We start from the raw sequence: 19,674 nt of genomic DNA on the forward strand, positions 1-19,674 counted from the left end.
AAAAAAAAAAAAAAAGTCCTGTTTGCACAGGATGCAAATAGTACAGGTCCTCTATTTATATGGGTGCATTTTATGGGTTTGACCTGATAAAAGAGAGGCCAAGGCAATGGGAATATATATATATGTGGGACAGTAGACTACAACTGATTTGAATAAGCAATTTGAATTCAATAATGTTATTTGTTTACATCCAACAAATACATGTGTTGCTCCTACAAAGGTTAATTCTTCTAATGGTGTTTCCAAACTGTAAGAGATTTGCATGATCTGGGGCAGGGGAGAAAGGGCAAGGAGAGATTTTTTTTCAAATTATTAAGACCATAAGCCTGCATGCTGAAATGGAGTCCTTATAGAGAATTAACTTAGAGGAGCAGACATAAAATCACAGAGTCACAAAATGGCCTGGGTTGCAAAGGACCACAATGATCATCTCATTTCAACTCCCTGCTACGTGCAGGGTCACCAACCACCAGACCAGGCTACCCAGAGCCACATGGAATGCCTGCAGGGATGAGGCATCCACAACCACCTTGGGCAACCTCTTCCAGTACCTCACCACCCTCTGAGTGAAAAACTTCCTCCTAATATCCAACCTAAAACTCCCCATCTTAGTTTAAAACCATTTAAAACGTGAACAAAAGGACTTGAGCACCGCAGTTCACATTAAGGCTGCAGATTACAAGCCCAGTCTAGAACTCATATGAATAACTGTGACTACTAGGAATAAGTTACCAAAGGCCAAGACTGCCTGCAGAGCAGGAGCACTCTCACCTCTGTGGGTACAACAGGAACTGTTCTCCAGGCTTTAACTACAGTGTGAAATGTAACACGAGAGTCTCGCATCTCCCCCCGTTAACTGCCTCTACTTGTTTTCCAGGATAGTAAAAAATCTGGACTTTATTGCCTACAAGTTTGTGAACTATGGAAAGGAGTTTATTAAGAAACAGAGGACCAGCCCAGATGCCTACATTCAAGTAGCACTGCAGCTGGCATTTTACAGGTAAGGTTAATTCAAACCATAAGTACAAGAGAACTCGCAGTTGTTTATGCAGGGTCCACTATTTTCTCCGTAGCCAAAAAAAATTGCCTCCTGCCTGGAAATGAATAATCTTGCATAACAATGGTAGAATAGAAATTACCATGCAGTTCTGAGATGGAGTTCTCCTTTCTTTCATTCCATTTCATGCTCCCATCCCTGTCACCCCATCTCTCCTTCAACATCCCCATAGTTGTCTTAGGGGCAGAGAAAGAGGTGAGGAGATGTAGCAGAGATTGGCAGACAGAAGCAGGAATCAGCCTAAGTCCCTGTGTTAGAACCACCCCCTTGCCATTGTGGGTAGCTTGGAAGGAAACGTGGCAATAACTCATAGCTGACTGCATATATATGCAAGGAGTTAAATGTCCACAGGAAAAAAACACTACAACAGAATTTCAGATCAGAGTTCCTACACAAGGCAGTAACTACTTCTACTTCCTTCTCTAGAGACATCCCAAGATTTGATAATATCCTCTAATGTCCATGGTATCATCAAAGTTAAAAGCTGCCTTCCACATTGTCAGAACAGCTAACGCGCCAGGCTAGAGATCGGTTGCATGGCTTCCTGCAGAACAGCCTATTACACAAATAATTATTTATCATGTCAAATTAAATCCTGAAGCCGTCTTTACCTAGCCAAAATGAACAGATGCCTAACACGTTTTGTGTATCTATAAACATTTGTTAAACACCCATTCTCCATATTCCATTAACCGAACTCCAGCAACGGCCTGGCCCAAGATGTTCATCTGGATCTGAGCTATAATTTAAATTTCACGTATTTACAAATGAAAGAAAGAACAACAACAACAACAAACCTTATAACTGAAACTGCTGACTCAACAAGAAGTATGTAAAGCACAGTAGGTCTCTTGAAGCAAGGCATGGTAGCTCCATACCTGGTTCTAAATTAAACAACGACCCGTGTTCTATTTGCAATGCAGGCTTTCATTCCAGCTCAGTCTCAAAAAAAAACGTGCTTTTTTCCTACTGCTTTCCTCACTGTCCCACTGAGTTTGTAAATAAAGTGTATTTCACTCCTTGATTAATTAGACAATAATTTTATGATGCAGTACAAATAAAACATTCCTTGAGAATCTTTCCATAGATTTTAGTTTTACTAGCTTTGCTTTCACACAGCAAATCTTTTTTTTTTACTGGCAATGCATAACTAAAATATGAACAGCTATATGCAGCCCCTCGTATCAGAGAGAAGTGAGCATTCATCTTTTTTAAGTTTCTTATACAATTCTATCAGCACTAAGATGAATACTGTATAAAATATTAAATCATCCCTGTAACAGTAAAATTTACCAAGCCTGTATTTCTTTGAATCTTTATGATGCCTTGAAAATAATTATTCTTCGGATTTTTTTTTTTACTTTGTTCTCTCAGGTGCCACAGGAGACTTGTCCCTACCTATGAAAGTGCTTCCATACGCCGATTTGATGAGGGCAGAGTTGATAATATTAGGTCTGCTACATCGGAAGCATTTGCTTTTGTGAAAGCAATGACTGATGACAAGCCAGCTCTGTCGGTATGTTGGTCTGGCTCCTTCTGCTTTCCCTAACGAAACCCTAAGCAAGTAAATACACTTGTGATTCCCAATCTCTCACTTTTTAACTGTTAGCTGAGTACATAAAAGAAGCAACTGCTCTCACAGGATTTTGCTCTTTGTGCAAACCGACTGTTGATCTGAATATCTATTCATTTAACTGAGCATACAAAGGATTCAAAGGCCTAGACATGACACTGAAACAAACAAAACATCTGATATTAGACTTAATATTGCTGTCCAAATGATCTATCACCAGGTCCAAATATCTAGGCTGAACATGGAAACCTCATGGCCATTATACTACTACTCCAGGAGAAATGCCTGGCTGCTCCCTTGCAGCAGCAGAAAGCTCAGTGGCAGGTCACAATGTGCAATGTGGAATAATTCACGTTTTCATTCTAGTGGATATGTTGTGGCTCATCTTTTTGATTTTGAAGTCACATTTCTGCTACATACATGTAATATTCTGGGATCTCCACGAGGGCTGAACTCTCATGATGGAAAAGCTTTCATGATAAAAAAAAGTATAATAAAACAACGCTCCAAACTGTCCTGACATCACTGCAAAAATAAAAATTGTTACCTTTCTTTGAGGTGCTACCATCTGTTTTCCAGGAGCATGAGTACTCTGTATGTTAGATGGCTGTGCAGAGAGGTGCAGCTGACAGAGCTGAAACTATAGCTGCATGAACAGCTCTGTGCCCATCATCCCTGCAGAGCCTCCCTTAGCATCTCGCTGTGTGCCACTTCCACTCATTGCACTTCACTGCTGTACAGGGAATTTCCAGGTGGCTGTTTGAATGAAACAAGCAGCCACAGCTTAAACTATTTTGCAGAGAAAACCAATCTAGCTGTTCTGCAGTATCTAGAGTAGCATCAGTAGAAATATTGCTGGGCTGTAGATTAAGCATAAATTACTGAAACAATGTAAACCAAGCTCTCACACCCCTGAGGATGAGGGGAAAAATTGTCCAGGGAAATAGTCACTGTTCCATGGCTTTTTTGTCAAGTTAAAAATATTTTTCTATCCAATGCTAATAAAAATTATCTTCAAATGATAGCTTGAACAGTCACCAAAGATTGGTCAAGTCAGATTGTTTCTCTAGGAGGAGAAATATCTCATGTTTTTGACACTTGCTGTAAAAGAGGCAGCATCTGACACTGCAGAGATTGCTGGACTAGCTGTAAATTAATCAGATTTAAAGACTGCATGTGGTAATTTAATCTGTATAAAGGATCTAAGGCCTGGCTCTAGCCCTATGAAAAAAATATCAGACTCTGTACTTTGAAGGTCCCTGATGGTGGCCTTGAATTGCTTCTAAAATGAATTCTTTGTTAACAAGACCATTTATCGTCCATAGGAGCCGAAGGCCCCCTGTTCATCTGGAGACCCAGTCTCTTCTGGCTGTTTCAGGGTCTCCCGGTGTTGCATCTTCTGCTTTGATGTACATCAGGGCAGCATTTCTTAGGATCATTCCATTGGCATGAAAGCCTGACTTTTGACAGGACTCAAAATTTACTAGCCTGTTATCTGAAATTTGAGGCATATATGGACGGTAGAACAGCCTTGAAAAATCCTAGATGCCTTCTCACACAGGGGAGTAATTTTTTTTGACCAGCCAGTAAAATACCAGTAATGGTTTCCATTAATATCACTGTCATTGTCCAAATAAAGCATGTTGGAAAAGACACCCAGCTGTTCTGAAAACGCTGAATTACATTAAGCAATTATTTTCTTACTTCAGATACAGCAATTCAATTAGTAATAATCTACACGCCCAAAATCCATGGAAAGGAACCGCAAGTCTTGCTCTGGCCTCAAACAAACGACCACCAATTCCCTCATTCAGCCCTTGCACAACCATACACGGTTACTGAGTAGGGCACTGAATCCTTCTGGCTTTTCAGTTGTAAGGAATACTTCCACCTGAGCAAGGAGCAAAGGACATTTGAGAGTGCCTGCTGTTTGACTGCAGGTTAATTGATGGAAGATACGATCTCTTTGAGAGTTCAAGCAATAAGAGACATATTTCAATTCCCCCAACAGGATTCTGAGAAGATGCAGAGATTTAAGGATGCAATAGCAGCTCAAACTAATTACACTATTTTGGTAAGTAAAATGCTGCTTTGTATATTAAGTATTTCTTTTTACCTTCCAATTGAAGTATGAAGATACAATCATTAACTGCATCAGAAATCATGCATATCTCAAAATACAAAAATACCATGTCACAGGAAAATTTCTCATGACACCCTCCATAAAGCCATATTTAAACAATCTTACTTAAAAACAAAACAAAACAAAACAAAAAAACAACCTCCTGGAAAGAAAAATAACAAAATTATATAGAAAACTTAGTGGCAAGCCTCCACTCTTGCACATTAACTCACTTATCTTGAACTTACATGGAACATAGCACTCTGTATCCATCGTATTCACGGGGAATGCGCATCTGTCAGACATTAATTATTTGTATTAGTGTCATAGTTAGGACTCTCAGCCATGAATTAGGATTCCATTAAGCTTTGCACTGTACGAACTAACAATGCAAAAGTGGCTGTAAAGAGAATGCAATCAAAACATAACCAAGGTTTTTTGTTGTTGTTTGGTTTATATTGTTGGTATTTACTGAGGATTTTTTTAAAAATAGGTATCGAAGGATTTGCAAAACAGAATGTTACTCAGATGAGATAAACCTTTATATAATAAGCTCCTTGGGTCCATCATGAAATATTACCTATGCAGATAGCCAAGAGAAGTGGCAATATGCTATTTTAAGTTGAAGTAGGAATGGAACAACTTATCAGGTAAAAAGAAAGGAAGGCATAAAAGCAACTGACTTCACTGCTGTGTAACACGTGAGCAACAGAACGGCAATTGCAAGATCTAGATCCTCCAAATTTACAGGCACTCAGACCCATAAGCTATAGCATTACATGTAAGCTCATGAGGGCTGTAAGATATTGGAAGCTTCCTGCCCTCCTCAGAACCGACTGCATTTCTGTAGGTTTCTCTTTCCCTAGAGGTGAGAGGTCCTTATCTGGGACTCGATCCTCAGCTGACAAAAGCAGTCACTTGGATTAAATCTGTGAGCAGAAGCTGGGAGAACAGCTCATTAGATGGACTTGTATACCGGAAAGCAGACCCAAACTGTAATTTATAACGATATAATCAACAATGAGGAAATAATTAGATTAAGCTCTCTTTTAAAAACCTGAGTGCGGTGTCTAGCAAAAGAAAGAAGAACCTTCCAATGATTAAATCGGTTTAGCATCAAAAACAACTCATTTTCTGCTGACTGAAAAGGAGACAATTTGTAATGTTTTGTATCACTACGTGCCAAGACAAAGCGCAGACTTGCTCTACGAACAGCCCAGTCAAGCCACTCATGACATTAATAAATGTTAATAACCAGCTATGTTAAGTGAATTTTCTACCCACGGTTTTGCCTCAGATCACTGCCTAACAAACCCACATTGCTGATCGCTGATTAAATACTCATAATGTTCAAGAAATCGTTAACTTCCAGAGATATAGTCAGAGCACTGGAGAGGTGAAATGTTGCTGTAAGGCAGTATTTGTTCCTAGGATTGTGAAATTAAAGAAGCTGGAAAGAAAAGTAGTTTTTGCTTCAGTGCTAGGAGACTGCGTTTTGAAGCTGAGACTCAATATTATCTCTAAAACAGAGGCAAGTCTTACCGTAGGGTAACTATCTCACCTGAATGATCTCAGAATAATTGCACAATGAACACAAGGTACTGTAGGTCACAACCAATAGAGTTTCTGTACCTTTCCGCTTTAAAAATATTTATTTCCTACAAAATCCTCCCTCCAAATCATTTCAGTTCAAGAAAATGCTATAAGATTCAGCCTCAAATGTAGCTCATAGCAAAATACTAAAATCGTCATAAGAAAATTAATTTATCTTTAAATTTAAAAGTACTTCTAGGTGTTTCACCAAACTCCCCTTTCTTTGTCAGAATTTAATTGATGTGTCTTTAAACTGGGGCAAGGCTTCCACGGTCTGATTAAATTGGGTATAACAGACTTTTCCTAAGAAAAACAAACAAAAAAAGTCTACTTCATAAAGCAAAAAGCAATTTAATGATTTTATTTCCCCTTGTTAGGGCTTACTAGTAGCATTGCTATCTTAAATGCGGAGCTCTAAAATTCAATTTAGCACAGTTTTTTCCAATGCGTTGACTCACGGTTTATTTTGTTAGCCTGTCTCGGCCTCTTTTCAGACATGACATTGATCTATGCTGCAAAAATGTCATTGCTAACAGCCTTATAAATCTTGTGTGATAGCAAAATATTTCCTTTGATTATCAAGTCAGTTTTCCTCTATGGGAAAAACAATGTAAACACTGCCTTGATGTATGCTACCTTTTGCAGCATCCTTGCTTCATCTGGGCTGATGAACAAACGGCCCCTTTACCAATGGGTGCCTACTCCTTAATAAACCAGACAAGATTATGCACTCCCAGCCCCATGTTTCAGGCACTTATTGCTGGTCGAAATGATTCTCCCCTCAAGAACAAGCTTGTGATCTTTGTTTATATATTAACTCTCCCTTCAAGAGGGGAAACAAGCTCGTGTTCTCTTTTAAATCCTACTTTCTCTCTCAGGTTGCTTATTTCCCTTGTTATAAGGGATTTACATTATGGGGTTATCTGCTTTGCTCTCAGTGTAGCACAGCCTCCCTTGCTATGCATTTCCTTCTTGTGTGACATCAGCCTCCCATCTAAAACTAAAGCTCCATCCTTACAATCAGTGCCCTCACCAGCAAGAGTGAGCCCAAACTGAACGAGCATCTGAGGCAATTCCTGCCTGGTTGGAGCAGCTGAATGCTGTTCTTCAGATGCCATATTTTTGACTTGGTTTTCTAAAGAAACAAATTCCTGGAAATGTAATGTTTGACTGTTTGTCTGCCTGCCTGCTCCCTCTACTGACTTGTGATCCCACTGGCCTCTTCAACTCACCTTTTCTATCAAGCAAAAAATCTTAAAGCTAATTGAATTCTCTAAATCTATAGTGCTAGATAGCTGGATAAAGCACAGAAACCCAAGCACGGTAAGCTCCCAGAGAGGCTTACTTCAGGCTCAGAATGGTTAGTTCTCAAGAGTTGGCCACCAGCCTGCCCCCTGTGCTGTTCCACATCTGTTGTTTTCAGTTGTCTCATGTTAACAAAGGCTAAAATAAGGGCTGCCCCTGAGATAATTCAGCTCTGCAATGAAACCCCAGGGGAAGGGGAATTGGAGCACTTGAGCAGTCAATTAAACATAGAAGACTTTCGCATCCCTAATCCTAATTCTGAACTGGTGGGAGACGCTAGTCGACTGTGATAGAACACTGGTAGATCTAACCATTCTATACTTGAAACAGGATCCTTTCATACTGGCCCTACACAGAGGTATAGCAGAAAAAGAAAGATTCTAGATGTCCCTTCCAATTTAAGTTGTTCCTAGTAAATCTGCTAGTACACATCTACTAGATCTTTAGATCTACTTTCATTGAATGATATATACTTCTAGAGTGAGATCCATGCTGCAAGGCATCAAAAGGTTATCTTGATCTCACTTGGAAGCATTGTGGAGCTTTCTTCTTTGAAATATAACCCAAGTGATGCACAACTAATTCCAAAACACACCTAGAGATTTCTGTTGTCTCCTATGCTCCCTTCAGCAACTTTGAAAGTCCACTCCATGATATTCCGTTCTGGGAAATGATGAGCATCTAGAACTCCAGGTAACATCAGCACATAATATATCTGAAGATCATCCCCTTCCTAATTTTCACAACTTCAAAGCACCTCACGAACACCTAGTTACTGAGTATCAACAGCATATACACTCCAAGTAATATCTGAACATTACAGGCATTACATTACTCAAACTAAGTTCATCAATCAGAAAACAAGGCAGCAACAGCCAGGAATGCATCTCCATACTCAGCTGAATGCTGGTGTCTATCATGTCTTACACAGGCTATTACTGGAATGGCAATAGACAATCACCTGCTAGGGCTGAGAGAGGTGGCACGAGAACACTTCAAGGAACTGCCAGAGATCTTTACAGATGAGACATACCTGACAAGCAATAGATTCATTCTCTCTACCAGTCAGGTAAGTTTTTCCCTATTCACTTGCTAAGCAAAGAGTAACTGATCTGCCCAAGTCTGTGTCTCAGAATGGAAACGATAGACTGGGAAAAATACAGTACCACCAAGAAGCCTGCAAAATTCTCCAGATATTTAATCTGGTTTTGGCTCATTTTTCACAATTAGCACAGTAAATACTAACTGAAGTTATCTTTTCCCTTGCAACATCACAAAGGCCTACCTGGAAATTCTGCACACACACAAATTCAGTGAAATTCGTGCATGGGCTTGGTATTTCTACACTTTCCAAGCTATACATCTTCCTGTTCCCTTTCTTTTCTTCCTTCCCCTAATGTGCAAACTGTAGTGTGAATTCTTTACGCCAGAGATTGTACAACCCCAAGCCAGACACGCTGCCACTCTGATAAAGAAAAGCCAAGCGCTATGGGGAGATTTTATTTTTGAAAGGAGCCACGTTAGAAATCTTCAAGAGCCTTCAGTTATTCTGTGCAAGACTGCAAACCGTGCAGATATGCACCTTAGATTTACAGACATTTTAGACGTTTATGGATTTATGGTTATGTACCACTACACTAAGATACTTCAAGGGCAAACATTACTTATATTTAACGTTTTGAATAAGGAAACATCCTTTGTTGCATACATCCTAGAAATTAAATGTTTCATTGCATATTGCAGCAGTCCTAATGAAAGAAGAAATCCATATAAGAATTCATTTACTGAAACTCAAACCCAAGTGCATAGATTGGATCTGTGCAACAAGACAGACTTACAATATCATGCTGCAGCATAAAGCCTTAATAAGTAATTTGATCTTGTCATAATGTTTGCAGGCTTGAGACGTGAATGAATGTAACCAACACACTACTACATAAATTCTCCAGGAAACTATCCGTGAGCAAAGAGTGTTTCTGAATAGCTTTATGGCCTTCGGCTGTTGCACAGCAAATTTATCTGACAATTCTATGGCTCTATTAGCAGGACTAATGGCTTGTTCTACACCATTAAAAAGCCAAATGTCATTTGTGAAGGCCCATATACACAAAGTCTGAAGCATAGATTTCTATCACATCTTTTATTTTCTCTACTAGAAAGAGTTTCATTCTTGTATTATGCCGTGATTAAATTGAGACATAATAGAAATATAGCACCCAGATGCATTAAAATATGCTTTTACACTGCATCACTTTTAATGAAGATTAGAATTAGAATGTAAATTAATATTGAGATGGATGATACTACTTTCTATAATCAATCACACCCTTCACACTACAAGTTTAACATAACCTTAAGAAAATGAAAATCTTAGAGAAGTTCTAAGAATCTTGATCTTGATCAAAATTGTATACAGCCTTAGAAATACCACACCTATCAGAGACATAGCTTCTAGCTGTTCGGCAAATGGAAAAAAGACGTGCATTATAATCTCCCCTTCAAACAATGCCAGTTTTTAAACACCAGAAGACAAACAGAGCAGCCAAATTCCATACTGAGATCACAGAGCAGTCTTTACCTTCCAAGCATCAGCTCCAGAGTTCTGAAGGAACTGCAGGTCTACAAAGGGGATTCGCTATCACTGAATCATGGGATGGCCTGGGTTTGAAAAGGACCACAACGATCAACTAATTTCAACCCCCTGCTATCTGCAGGGTCACCAACCACAAATGCTACGTTTCAAGCATTTGTTTATCTTTTTCCTCATTCCTAAGCAGCTGATTTCAGGTGCTCTGATTAATCAGAAATCACTCCTTACCTTCTCCCTGCAACCAGGTTCCAACGACTATGGAAATGTTCTGCTGCTACGGGCCCGTGGTACCCGATGGTTATGGGGCATGTTATAATCCTCAGCCAGAGCATATATTATTCTGCATTTCAAGCTTTAAAGACTGTAAGGAAACATCTTCAGATATGCTTGCAAAAGCCGTGGAAGAAAGCCTCCTAGAAATCAGAGATCTGTGCAACAAATGCAGCCCTACAGCAGCAAAGTCACTTGCTAAACAAGAGGAAGCCACACAGTTGCAGAGTGACCGCAAACTCTGAGAAGCTCTGGGAAACATCATCCTGAATCCACCATAAGAAGAAAAAATTGACATAGTTGTTCAAAGGCAAGATAGTGCTAGTGATATATTAGAGTAGAAAAAAAAAAAAAGCCATTTCTTTTACACTGTTGTTGTGAAATCTTACATTTCGTGCTTGAGGATCAGCAAGAAGGTTTGGTCTCGCTGGCTGAAATGAAAGAGGCAGTAATACGTGTACGTACTGTAGTACCATTTCTAACCATAATTGACTTATGCCAATTTATCTTCTAAAAAAAAACCTGAAGTCTGTATATGACATGAGTGAAATACTAAAGCACACCAAATAATTAATATCCCCCAGAATTAGTTCTAAAACAGTTACATCTATTCCTGCAACATTTTCATGTAAAGAGGAGGAAAAATAAAACAATTCCCCCTATCAGGTATGTTGAGCACTGTAAATAATGAGCTGTTGCCACTAAATCTTGAAATTAGCATGGGGAGCATTAAATAGTCTACTATTTCCAACATTACAAAAGCAGATCATTTTTAATAGTGGCCATTGTGTGTTTCTAAATTCAGCAACAGACCTCAGTAAAATTAGACTGCATGTTCCCCTAAGTCAGAAATGCTGCAGAATGGTTTAGCCTTTATGCTGGTTTGCACTGGTCTTAAGCACAGTGCCACTCTGAAAGAAGCATGTTGGAGATAAGACCCATTAAAGGGAATTAGGATAAATTTGTCCATAAGGAATTGACTTGATTATTTCTTTCTGACAGCAAGCAAAATCCAATCTGACAGAGAAGCAAAGCACAAAGCATAAGTACAATTCAATTCTATTTAAATCTTTTTTTTTTGTTGTTGTTTGCATAGGAATGAATTCTGTCAGTGTGACCAGCAGGAGAGCTGTATGCAACCACAGAAAATCAAAGAGCAATAAATAACTAGAATAAGGAGGCAAACTTGCAAGATAAGGAAGTCTCTAAAATAGAGCGATAAATACCAGTTTAAGAGTACTAGTACTCATATCAGCTCTGCATCATCCCACTTGGGTGGGATTTATATTTTATATTTTAATACCAGATGCAGGATATCACCCTCTGCAGTATACAATAAATTCAGTTGCAAAGGTAATAGAATACTTGGTAATTACCACATTTTCTGTGAATGTTACCCTGAGGTTTTCCTCATTATTTCTCTCATTTCCTACAAAACCTTCCTAGGACTGGTATTTTCACACACCTTCACTCAAGCTGAAATAAGTTGCCACGCTTAGCAGCATTCAGATGGAATCACCAGAATATAACTTAGCAACTGACTACAGACACCTAATAACTAATTGGGCACCCATCCTTTGTTAGGAGGCTGCAGCATGCTCTGAAGCCAGGCCAGGGTCCTGATGGTGGAGAAATGGAGACCTTTTCTCTTCCTTTGCAGACAGAGCAATCACATGTCCAAGCATTCACAGGTCTGATAGAAGGGAAATAGATGCACTGTAATAAACTAGAAGCACTGATATACTTCTAAGTACTCTAGATACTGACCCAGTAGATTACGTATGTCCACGCTTACTTTATTGCCTCTTTCTAGTCACATTCATTCAATTAAGCATTCTGCTGGATAAAGGCTATGCATGCCATGTGCCAAAGCACAGTGAGCCTAATAATCAATCAGAACAAGTCAGCTATGGTGGAGCAAATCAACTCCGTTGATCTACAGTGATTGGGGGTTTTCTCTTAAGTTAGTATGTTCATTTAAAAATGTGTATTTCATCACTCCATTAACGTGGCTCAAGCCAAAGACTGAATCTATTTTTAGATGATGTAAATAGTACTATGGCAAAAAAGCTGCCCCAAAGTTAAAACTCAAATGTCGTATCACCCCTTTCCCAACAACAACAACAAAAAGATGAAAGTTAAACTAAATGTTCACCCAACAAACATGCCATTCAAAATATGACTTTGAATTGTTTTTCTATACAGTAGTGAAAATTACTTTGAAACATTCCCAGTAATTTTGCTCCTCTGTCTTAGGTCACTACAAAGACATTCTGCTCTTTTAACATAAATATAGCACTATAGCCTCAAGATTTTTTTTCCATACAACTCTTTGCAATTACGGCCATACTTTACGGGTATACGATGCTGTGAATTGTTACTTGATTATTCATTTTATCCTAAAGAAATGTATAATTTTATTTTGTATTCATAGTTTGATAGGTACCAATGTTTGTTGGTACCTATGTAAGAAACCTCAGGCTCAGCTCCTGGTACACTTACACTGGACAGTCTTGCATAAGGTTAAGATGAATAAAATTCATAGCTCAGAGCATCCGCAGTTTGCCAGCAGGAGCTTCATGGGGACTGTGCTTCTTCTCAGCTAACAGAATCCCCTACACTTATGTTTTATCACCTCATGCTGCACTGCATTTATTAATGACTTCAAGAAATAGGTAGCTTTCTTAGATGCTTATATAAACTGGTTCACGTGGTAACAAAACAAAATAAACCTGATTTCAAAACCAATATTGTTAAGGGTGTGAGAGCCTGCTGCCTGTGGCTGGAGCAGGGCTGAGGCAGCGTGCCAGGAGCGCAGCGTGGGTGACAGAAGACAAAAGAAGACTCAGAAATATTTTAGTGATACTTTTATTTTTATAAAATAGTATAGATTTATGACAAACGTGTTTACTTATAGCCCGTTTAGTTCAGTAGTCCAGTGCTCTATAGAAACATGTTTACGTGTATCTATATGAATATATATGTATAGCTGATGTGAAGTAAATGCTGGTAAACACCACTTCAGCTCATCGCGCTGCCAATAAAGCCATTGGAATGAGCTCGTGGCCTCTCTGTCTCTCCATTAAAAGAGTTTTCAGTCTGACATGAACTCACACAATCTCATAAAGGCTCCACAGCAACAAAAGACAACAGCAAAAAGACAGTGTTCTCTCAGACACCTCAGTGCCCACACCCAGTCCAGAGTATCAGCACGCTCCCTTGTTGGGGTCCTGAATCCACAGCTGCTCCATGGTGATGGAAGGAGCAACTGCTTGGTGTAGTGCTGACAGTGCCGAGATTTTGTCTCTCATCCGTTTCGTGTGACCTAATTGTCACAGGTTGCCATTGCAACTTCCTGGAAAGCAGCGAGAACTGTCTGATGGGGATTGTGCATCGCTGACCAAAAGAAAAAAGCATCTTTTAAGGTGAGGCCGGATCACACCCTGGGCAACCTGATGTAGCTGTGGCGTCACTGTTCATTGCAGGGGAGTTGGACTAGATGGCCTTCAGAGGCCCCTTTCAACTCCAAGGATTCTATGATTCCCACCTCAAAGCATGTGGCTTTCAGAACTGGACTCCTTCCACAGCTAGAATGATAGAATTGCTCAGGTTGGAAAAGACCTTAAAAATCATCAAGTCCAACCACAAGCTAACCATACTACCCTAACTCTAACAACCCTCCACTAAGTCATGACCCTGAGCACCACATCCCAAGTGGTTTTTAAACCTTCCTTGTTCAGCCATTTGCTGTAGGTTTTCTTGGTGATTTAAATTACCATGCTCAAAGCAGCTGTTGCAGGTGGATGTGGTTAAGTTACCTTTACGACTGATGTATACTGGCTCAGCCTTACCACCTAGCTGATAAACAAATAAAAGGCAAGAGCCTGAATATTAAGTATGCAGGAGTCCGGTTCCACTGAGGAATAAAATACTATGGAATAAGATGAATAAAAAAAATAAAATTAAAATCAACAGACTCCCAGGCATGTGGCATTTGTGTGCTGCTGGAATTGCTTCATCAACAAGTTCTCTTATTTCCCCTGCTCTGATTAGTTCACAGCAACACAATGTACTGTAATAAGCCCAAAACACACCTAATTCAGTTAAACAAATATATAGGTTAAGAGAAGATTTTGTCCCTTTTGGCTCAATTCTCAGCTTCACAAAACATCAGGGCTTTAAACATACTGAGGAATTACTCTTTAAGCAGAAGTGAAATGAATTATGCGTCAATGAACAATTGGGTTATCAAGGTTGTTCACTTCATGTTCCAGCTGTTCTATAGCACCATCTTAATGTTTGTTGGAGATTTCTTTTGAATTTAGTCTTATTCCACAGTACTTGCAAATAAATACATCGTGTTTCTTACAGCTGCTGCACCAGTTAATAGCAAATACAAGTACATAATGAATTTCTTGCCTTTTAGTGTTAGAACAAGAAATGACAGAGGGTAGAGGCTTTGTTCAAAGGAGATCCATTAACGTAATAATAGAGAGGCCAGAGATTAAAGCTGATAGGATTTATGGGGAGTTCTGTACAGTACTTAGCTACATTAACACTGTTATTTGCTTCTTACTCCCATAAGCTTGGATACATCAGGAGTTCACTGCAAAGCAAGTAACACAGTGTTGCTCACAGCTTCTTTGCCCTTTTCCAACTGTTGTGCAGGCAGGTAGACACAACAGATTCTAAAGGAGATACCAGACTATGGGGAGACTATTTCACTGCAACATCTTTGACCTGGATTTTGGTAAATATAAAGTCTCTGATTAAAAGCTCTTATACTTCAAAGTGAGCACTTCCTAAGGCGTAAACAGTCTGAGTTCTGTCAACATAAACTCCTCTAATTTTGCATTACCTTACATTGGAGATGTCCTAAAGGGCACAGACTGAAAGAGACAATGGCAATACCTGGGAGAGCACTGTCTCGTGGCTTTCCCACAGGCACCAGCACACAACTGTAAGAAAACTTGCTAGATTTCAGTCCACAAAAGCATTGGGGCACCTTTTTTCCTTCCACAGAATATGTTTTCTATGCTTGGGTCTTGAGTTCCAGTACTGCTCCTTCTGGAAATTTCTTCCAACAAAATACATCCTTCTTTGTCCCAGTCACAGATCTATGCTATACTTCTGCCTGCTGAATCACCTCCACGGCTGCATTCACTCTCTGTTTTATTTCAAATCTAGATGAAAACTGAATCAACCTCAGGTTATGCAGCTAACAAGAGCCAAACTGGGTCCAACTACAGGGTGGGAAATGTAATCCAATACGGACGCTACAATACGGAGTAGAAGTATAAAGAAAAAAATTACTTGGATACATGCGTAAATTGTGCTTTTGTCCTGTTAGGAGGTGATGGCAAGTTGGACCCACTTTGCGAAGAACATAGAGAAGCAGTGTTAAATGCTTACTGATTTACAGGTTCACATTCTCTTTTCCCTTGATTTTTAGTCAGAAAATTTACTTGTAGTACAAAAGTATTACAAATATTAGGACACAGTTGGCTCTTTACACTTTGCTGTCTCTTAATTGAGCTCCAAATAATCTTGCTTGTTACACCTAATGTATCTTCCAGATAAGAATATATACACATCCTTTTCCAGAACCTGTTATATGTTACCACTCAAAACATCACAAATTCATATAGAACTGTAACTCACATGTAGTTCTAACGATTTGATTTTAATTACAAGAACAGAATTCCTGGCTATCTTGCATTCTTCCAACTTTCAGAGTTTTCCGTGCTTAAGATAATAATTTCAAAGTCATTTATAGTTGAGGGTCAATCAACACATATTCAAACCGGAGTGCCAATTGGCTTTTCTCTTGGCCATAACAATATCTGAAAACATTTTTGCATCATTAGACACAGCTCAAGGGTATGGCCAGAAGGAAGCCAGCATGGCTCTAAGGACAGGGTTAAAGCTGACCGTATGTTATCATTACTTATATTCAAGATATCAAAACATAACACTGCTTATTCCCCTTCCCATCCCTCTCAGTAACCAGACCTTGAGGCTTCCTTTTTGCTCCTGACTTATTAACACCTCGAGCTCAACTTCATTTAAAAAGCGCTACTGACCGAACAGTTTGCAAGTAGTTGTATGCCACAACACTGCTACCAGGAACAATTTTCAATCTGGCCCACATTTAATTACAGAGTCACAGAATTGCAGGGGCTTGAAGGGACAAGCTTTGGGGGACGCGAGGCTTGGGGTCTGAAAGAGAAGCAGCAAACTTCAAGACAAGTTGCTCTTTGGCAACAGAAAGGAAAGAAACACACAAATTTGAAGTAGACCTTACGGCTTGGTACCCATTCCCCAACCACTACCTGTGATCAGTTGCCATGGCACTGACAGGCAGCTGGGTATTTGAAGGAGTAGCCACATGGACAAAGGTATTTACATATACATTCTTTTTAATACGTGAAATAACCACTTTTTCCTCAATCTCTCCCTCATTCTTAAGGGGATTATCTGCCCTGCAGATAATCACGGCTGTTTGAGTACAACTGAACAAGCAGACCCAGCCTGCAAGCCCTCTCTGCAGTGACTCTCAGCCAGCCTACTGTGATGAAGTTAAATCAGGAGAAAGAAAACAGCAGCGGCAAATTATTCCAGTAGTAACTCCAACTAAATTGCCGCGTGGCTTTTAGGGTTTGACTAATTGTCTCATTAAGACGCATTTCAGATCACTGAAATGGATCTCAAGTATTTTTAATCACTGAAAAAATTGCAACTCTGAGAGCTTCTCTCCCTCCTCTCCTCAGCACTATTTGCAGTGGAGAGCACATAAAGCCTCCTGTTGATTGGAGCCCCACAGTTGCACAGTTGGCAGTCAAATGGTACTAATGGCACAATAACACAATACAACTGAAATAGTTTGCCTCTCACAGTAACCATCTCTTCTAAAGTGACTAAGCTTATCATGTATGTTTCTTTATGTTTTGCAAAAATGCTCAAAAATGTGACAGCTCTTCCAGTAACTTCTTCAAAAGGGGGTGGGAAAATTAAAAAAAAAAAAGCTATCGAGAAATAAATTGACAACACTTGATACAAGAAAGAAAAGATGACAGCAATTTCATCAGACACGGGCTGCACAGCAGCACGGTTGCGTGGCACCCAGTCCACTTCCCACGCAGAATGCAACTCCAAAGGCTGTGTTTGTCACGTTTAATTGCAGATGCTTTATTGAAACACTTAGTTTAGGAGCTGGCTTGCCCTAGGCAACCTCGGTAACTGATGGAGAGAGGCATCTCCACTGAGCAGTTGAGGTTTCTACTGAGTACGAGGCTCCTAATTTAAGCACTTTAATGTTGTTTGAAACCAAACAGGAGAAAAAGACACAGACGAAGCTTCCTCCTCACACGAAAAGCATATTTCAAAATATTTCATTCCTGACCATCACTCCCAATGGCTAAACACATGCAGCAGCAACACATCCCCCTTACCAGAGTTACAGGCATTTACCCAACACACTGTCAAATTAAAACCAGCAGCCACTTAGTTTTTGAGTAGCTTCTTCACAGAAGCTTAACAGAAAGCAGGCACACTATTGCTAGGAAAGGTATATGCTTCCATGTTGGTCAGCCTGAAAGCTTGCAAAGGCCTAGGAAACTGCTTTGTGGAGACAGAAGCAGTGCATGAGAAGCAAATTGTTCCTTGCAGCTACTCAGTAAGAGCTGGGAATATATTTGATAATAAAAAGGATGTTTTGCTTGCTTTAGAGTTACTGCACAGCGATAATCATCAGTTTTCTATGGGTGCACTGCTGGTTTATGTACTGGCCAATACAAAACAGCACAAACCTGCAAGGTTCTCAAAAAAAGTCTAAAGTTCAATAGTGGAAAAAAGTAGAATTGTTTTTTTTGTTTTGTTTTGTTATCATTTGTCAATGATACAAATGTTAAATTTTCTTCCTGTTCATTTTGCAAATCAGCCAGCCAGCAATTACGTTAAACATGTCGACAGCCACAATTTCAATGCTTCATTTTTACACACCAAGAGCCTGGGACTGATTTGGTTAGCAAGCAAGAGGAAATCACTTCTCCATCCCTTTCACCTGATACTGGGACGACAACTTGGAGCCACAGAGATCTCGCTTTCCCATTTTCCAGTTCTCCAATAACAAGTGCTGCACAACTTAGCTGTGCTGCACTCCACAATTAGTGCCAGGAAAATATTATCTCTCTCTCTCTCTCTTTTTTTTTAATAAAGAAACCAACAAACATTTCCAATTTCAGCAGTCCCTCTAAACCATCCAAACCTCCCTTGGTTATTTTCAGGTAGTTTTGCTCCAAGAGCTGAGAACACTTCCTATCAATGCCCACACGTGTTAGGAGTGGAAAACACCCAGGAGGATACACGCAGACTGCTTCTGCTCTGTCGAGGAGCATATTTACAAGAGTCATTTACTTAGGATAGGCTCACTCAAGTGAAAGACAAGGTGCATTACTAATTTAAGATGAATTTGGAATGTGGCCACTGAAATCTCAGTTTTGAGCGATTTTGTAAGGCAGTTTTAAGAAGACAGTTATTCTACACCCAGACATAGGCACTATTCAGATACATATTTCTCACCTATACACACAGGCATACCTGTTCTCAGGAAAGACCAAAGTCTTACACGTCAGCGGTTTTGATCATCACAGGCTTGGAAATAAACTCTGAGGACAAGAATATGCCGCAGAGCTCTCCATTTCCTTTCCTTTGGCTTTTGTTAGAGAAATAGGTACCACAAAGTTAAAGCCTGCACCAATCTGTTGAGCTCACACAGTATCGCACTCACTATGAAAAATACAGTTTTACTGATAAGTCTGGAGAGAGTCCTGAGAGCTGTGGTAGAGACCTGGGAGGTTAAATAAATGAAAATCACACCTCAGATAGCACATCCTTACATCTTTAATACACGAGAAATCAGACCAGCGATGAAGAAGAGAAGGAAGAATATTATACATGGGTTTTTTTTTTGCTGGCAGTCTCTGCAGAAGCTATTTATGTACAGTCATAGACTGACATGCAGACTCAGAGCTATTTTCCCACAGCCTGTAGAACCTTGTCTAAACAACAGCTTCAGAACGTGTGTGTGTGTATGTAAATAAATTGAGCAACGTCTGGTCTATAACGAGCAAGGTGTATTGTGGTATAAATAGCACAGAATGCAT

At 39.6% G+C, this 19,674-nt stretch overlaps 1 protein-coding gene across 1 annotated transcript in view; it reads left to right on the top strand.

Annotated features, from left to right (window-relative positions):
* The window catches only part of CHAT (choline O-acetyltransferase), a 32,979-nt gene extending 18,891 nt beyond the window's left edge, over positions 1–14,088 (top strand). Inside the window, exons 10-14 of the mRNA XM_003207817.3 lie at positions 878–1,000; positions 2,432–2,573; positions 4,642–4,704; positions 8,582–8,719; positions 10,486–14,088. Coding sequence (XP_003207865.2) covers positions 878–1,000; positions 2,432–2,573; positions 4,642–4,704; positions 8,582–8,719; positions 10,486–10,755 — 736 coding nt within the window. The 3' untranslated portion in view covers positions 10,756–14,088. The remainder of the gene's footprint in view (positions 1–877; positions 1,001–2,431; positions 2,574–4,641; positions 4,705–8,581; positions 8,720–10,485) is intronic.
* The last annotated feature ends 5,586 nt before the right edge of the window (positions 14,089–19,674 follow it).

This window comes from Meleagris gallopavo, chromosome 8 (genome assembly GCF_000146605.3).
Source record: "Meleagris gallopavo isolate NT-WF06-2002-E0010 breed Aviagen turkey brand Nicholas breeding stock chromosome 8, Turkey_5.1, whole genome shotgun sequence".
In the NCBI taxonomy this organism is placed as follows: Eukaryota; Metazoa; Chordata; class Aves; order Galliformes; family Phasianidae; genus Meleagris; species Meleagris gallopavo.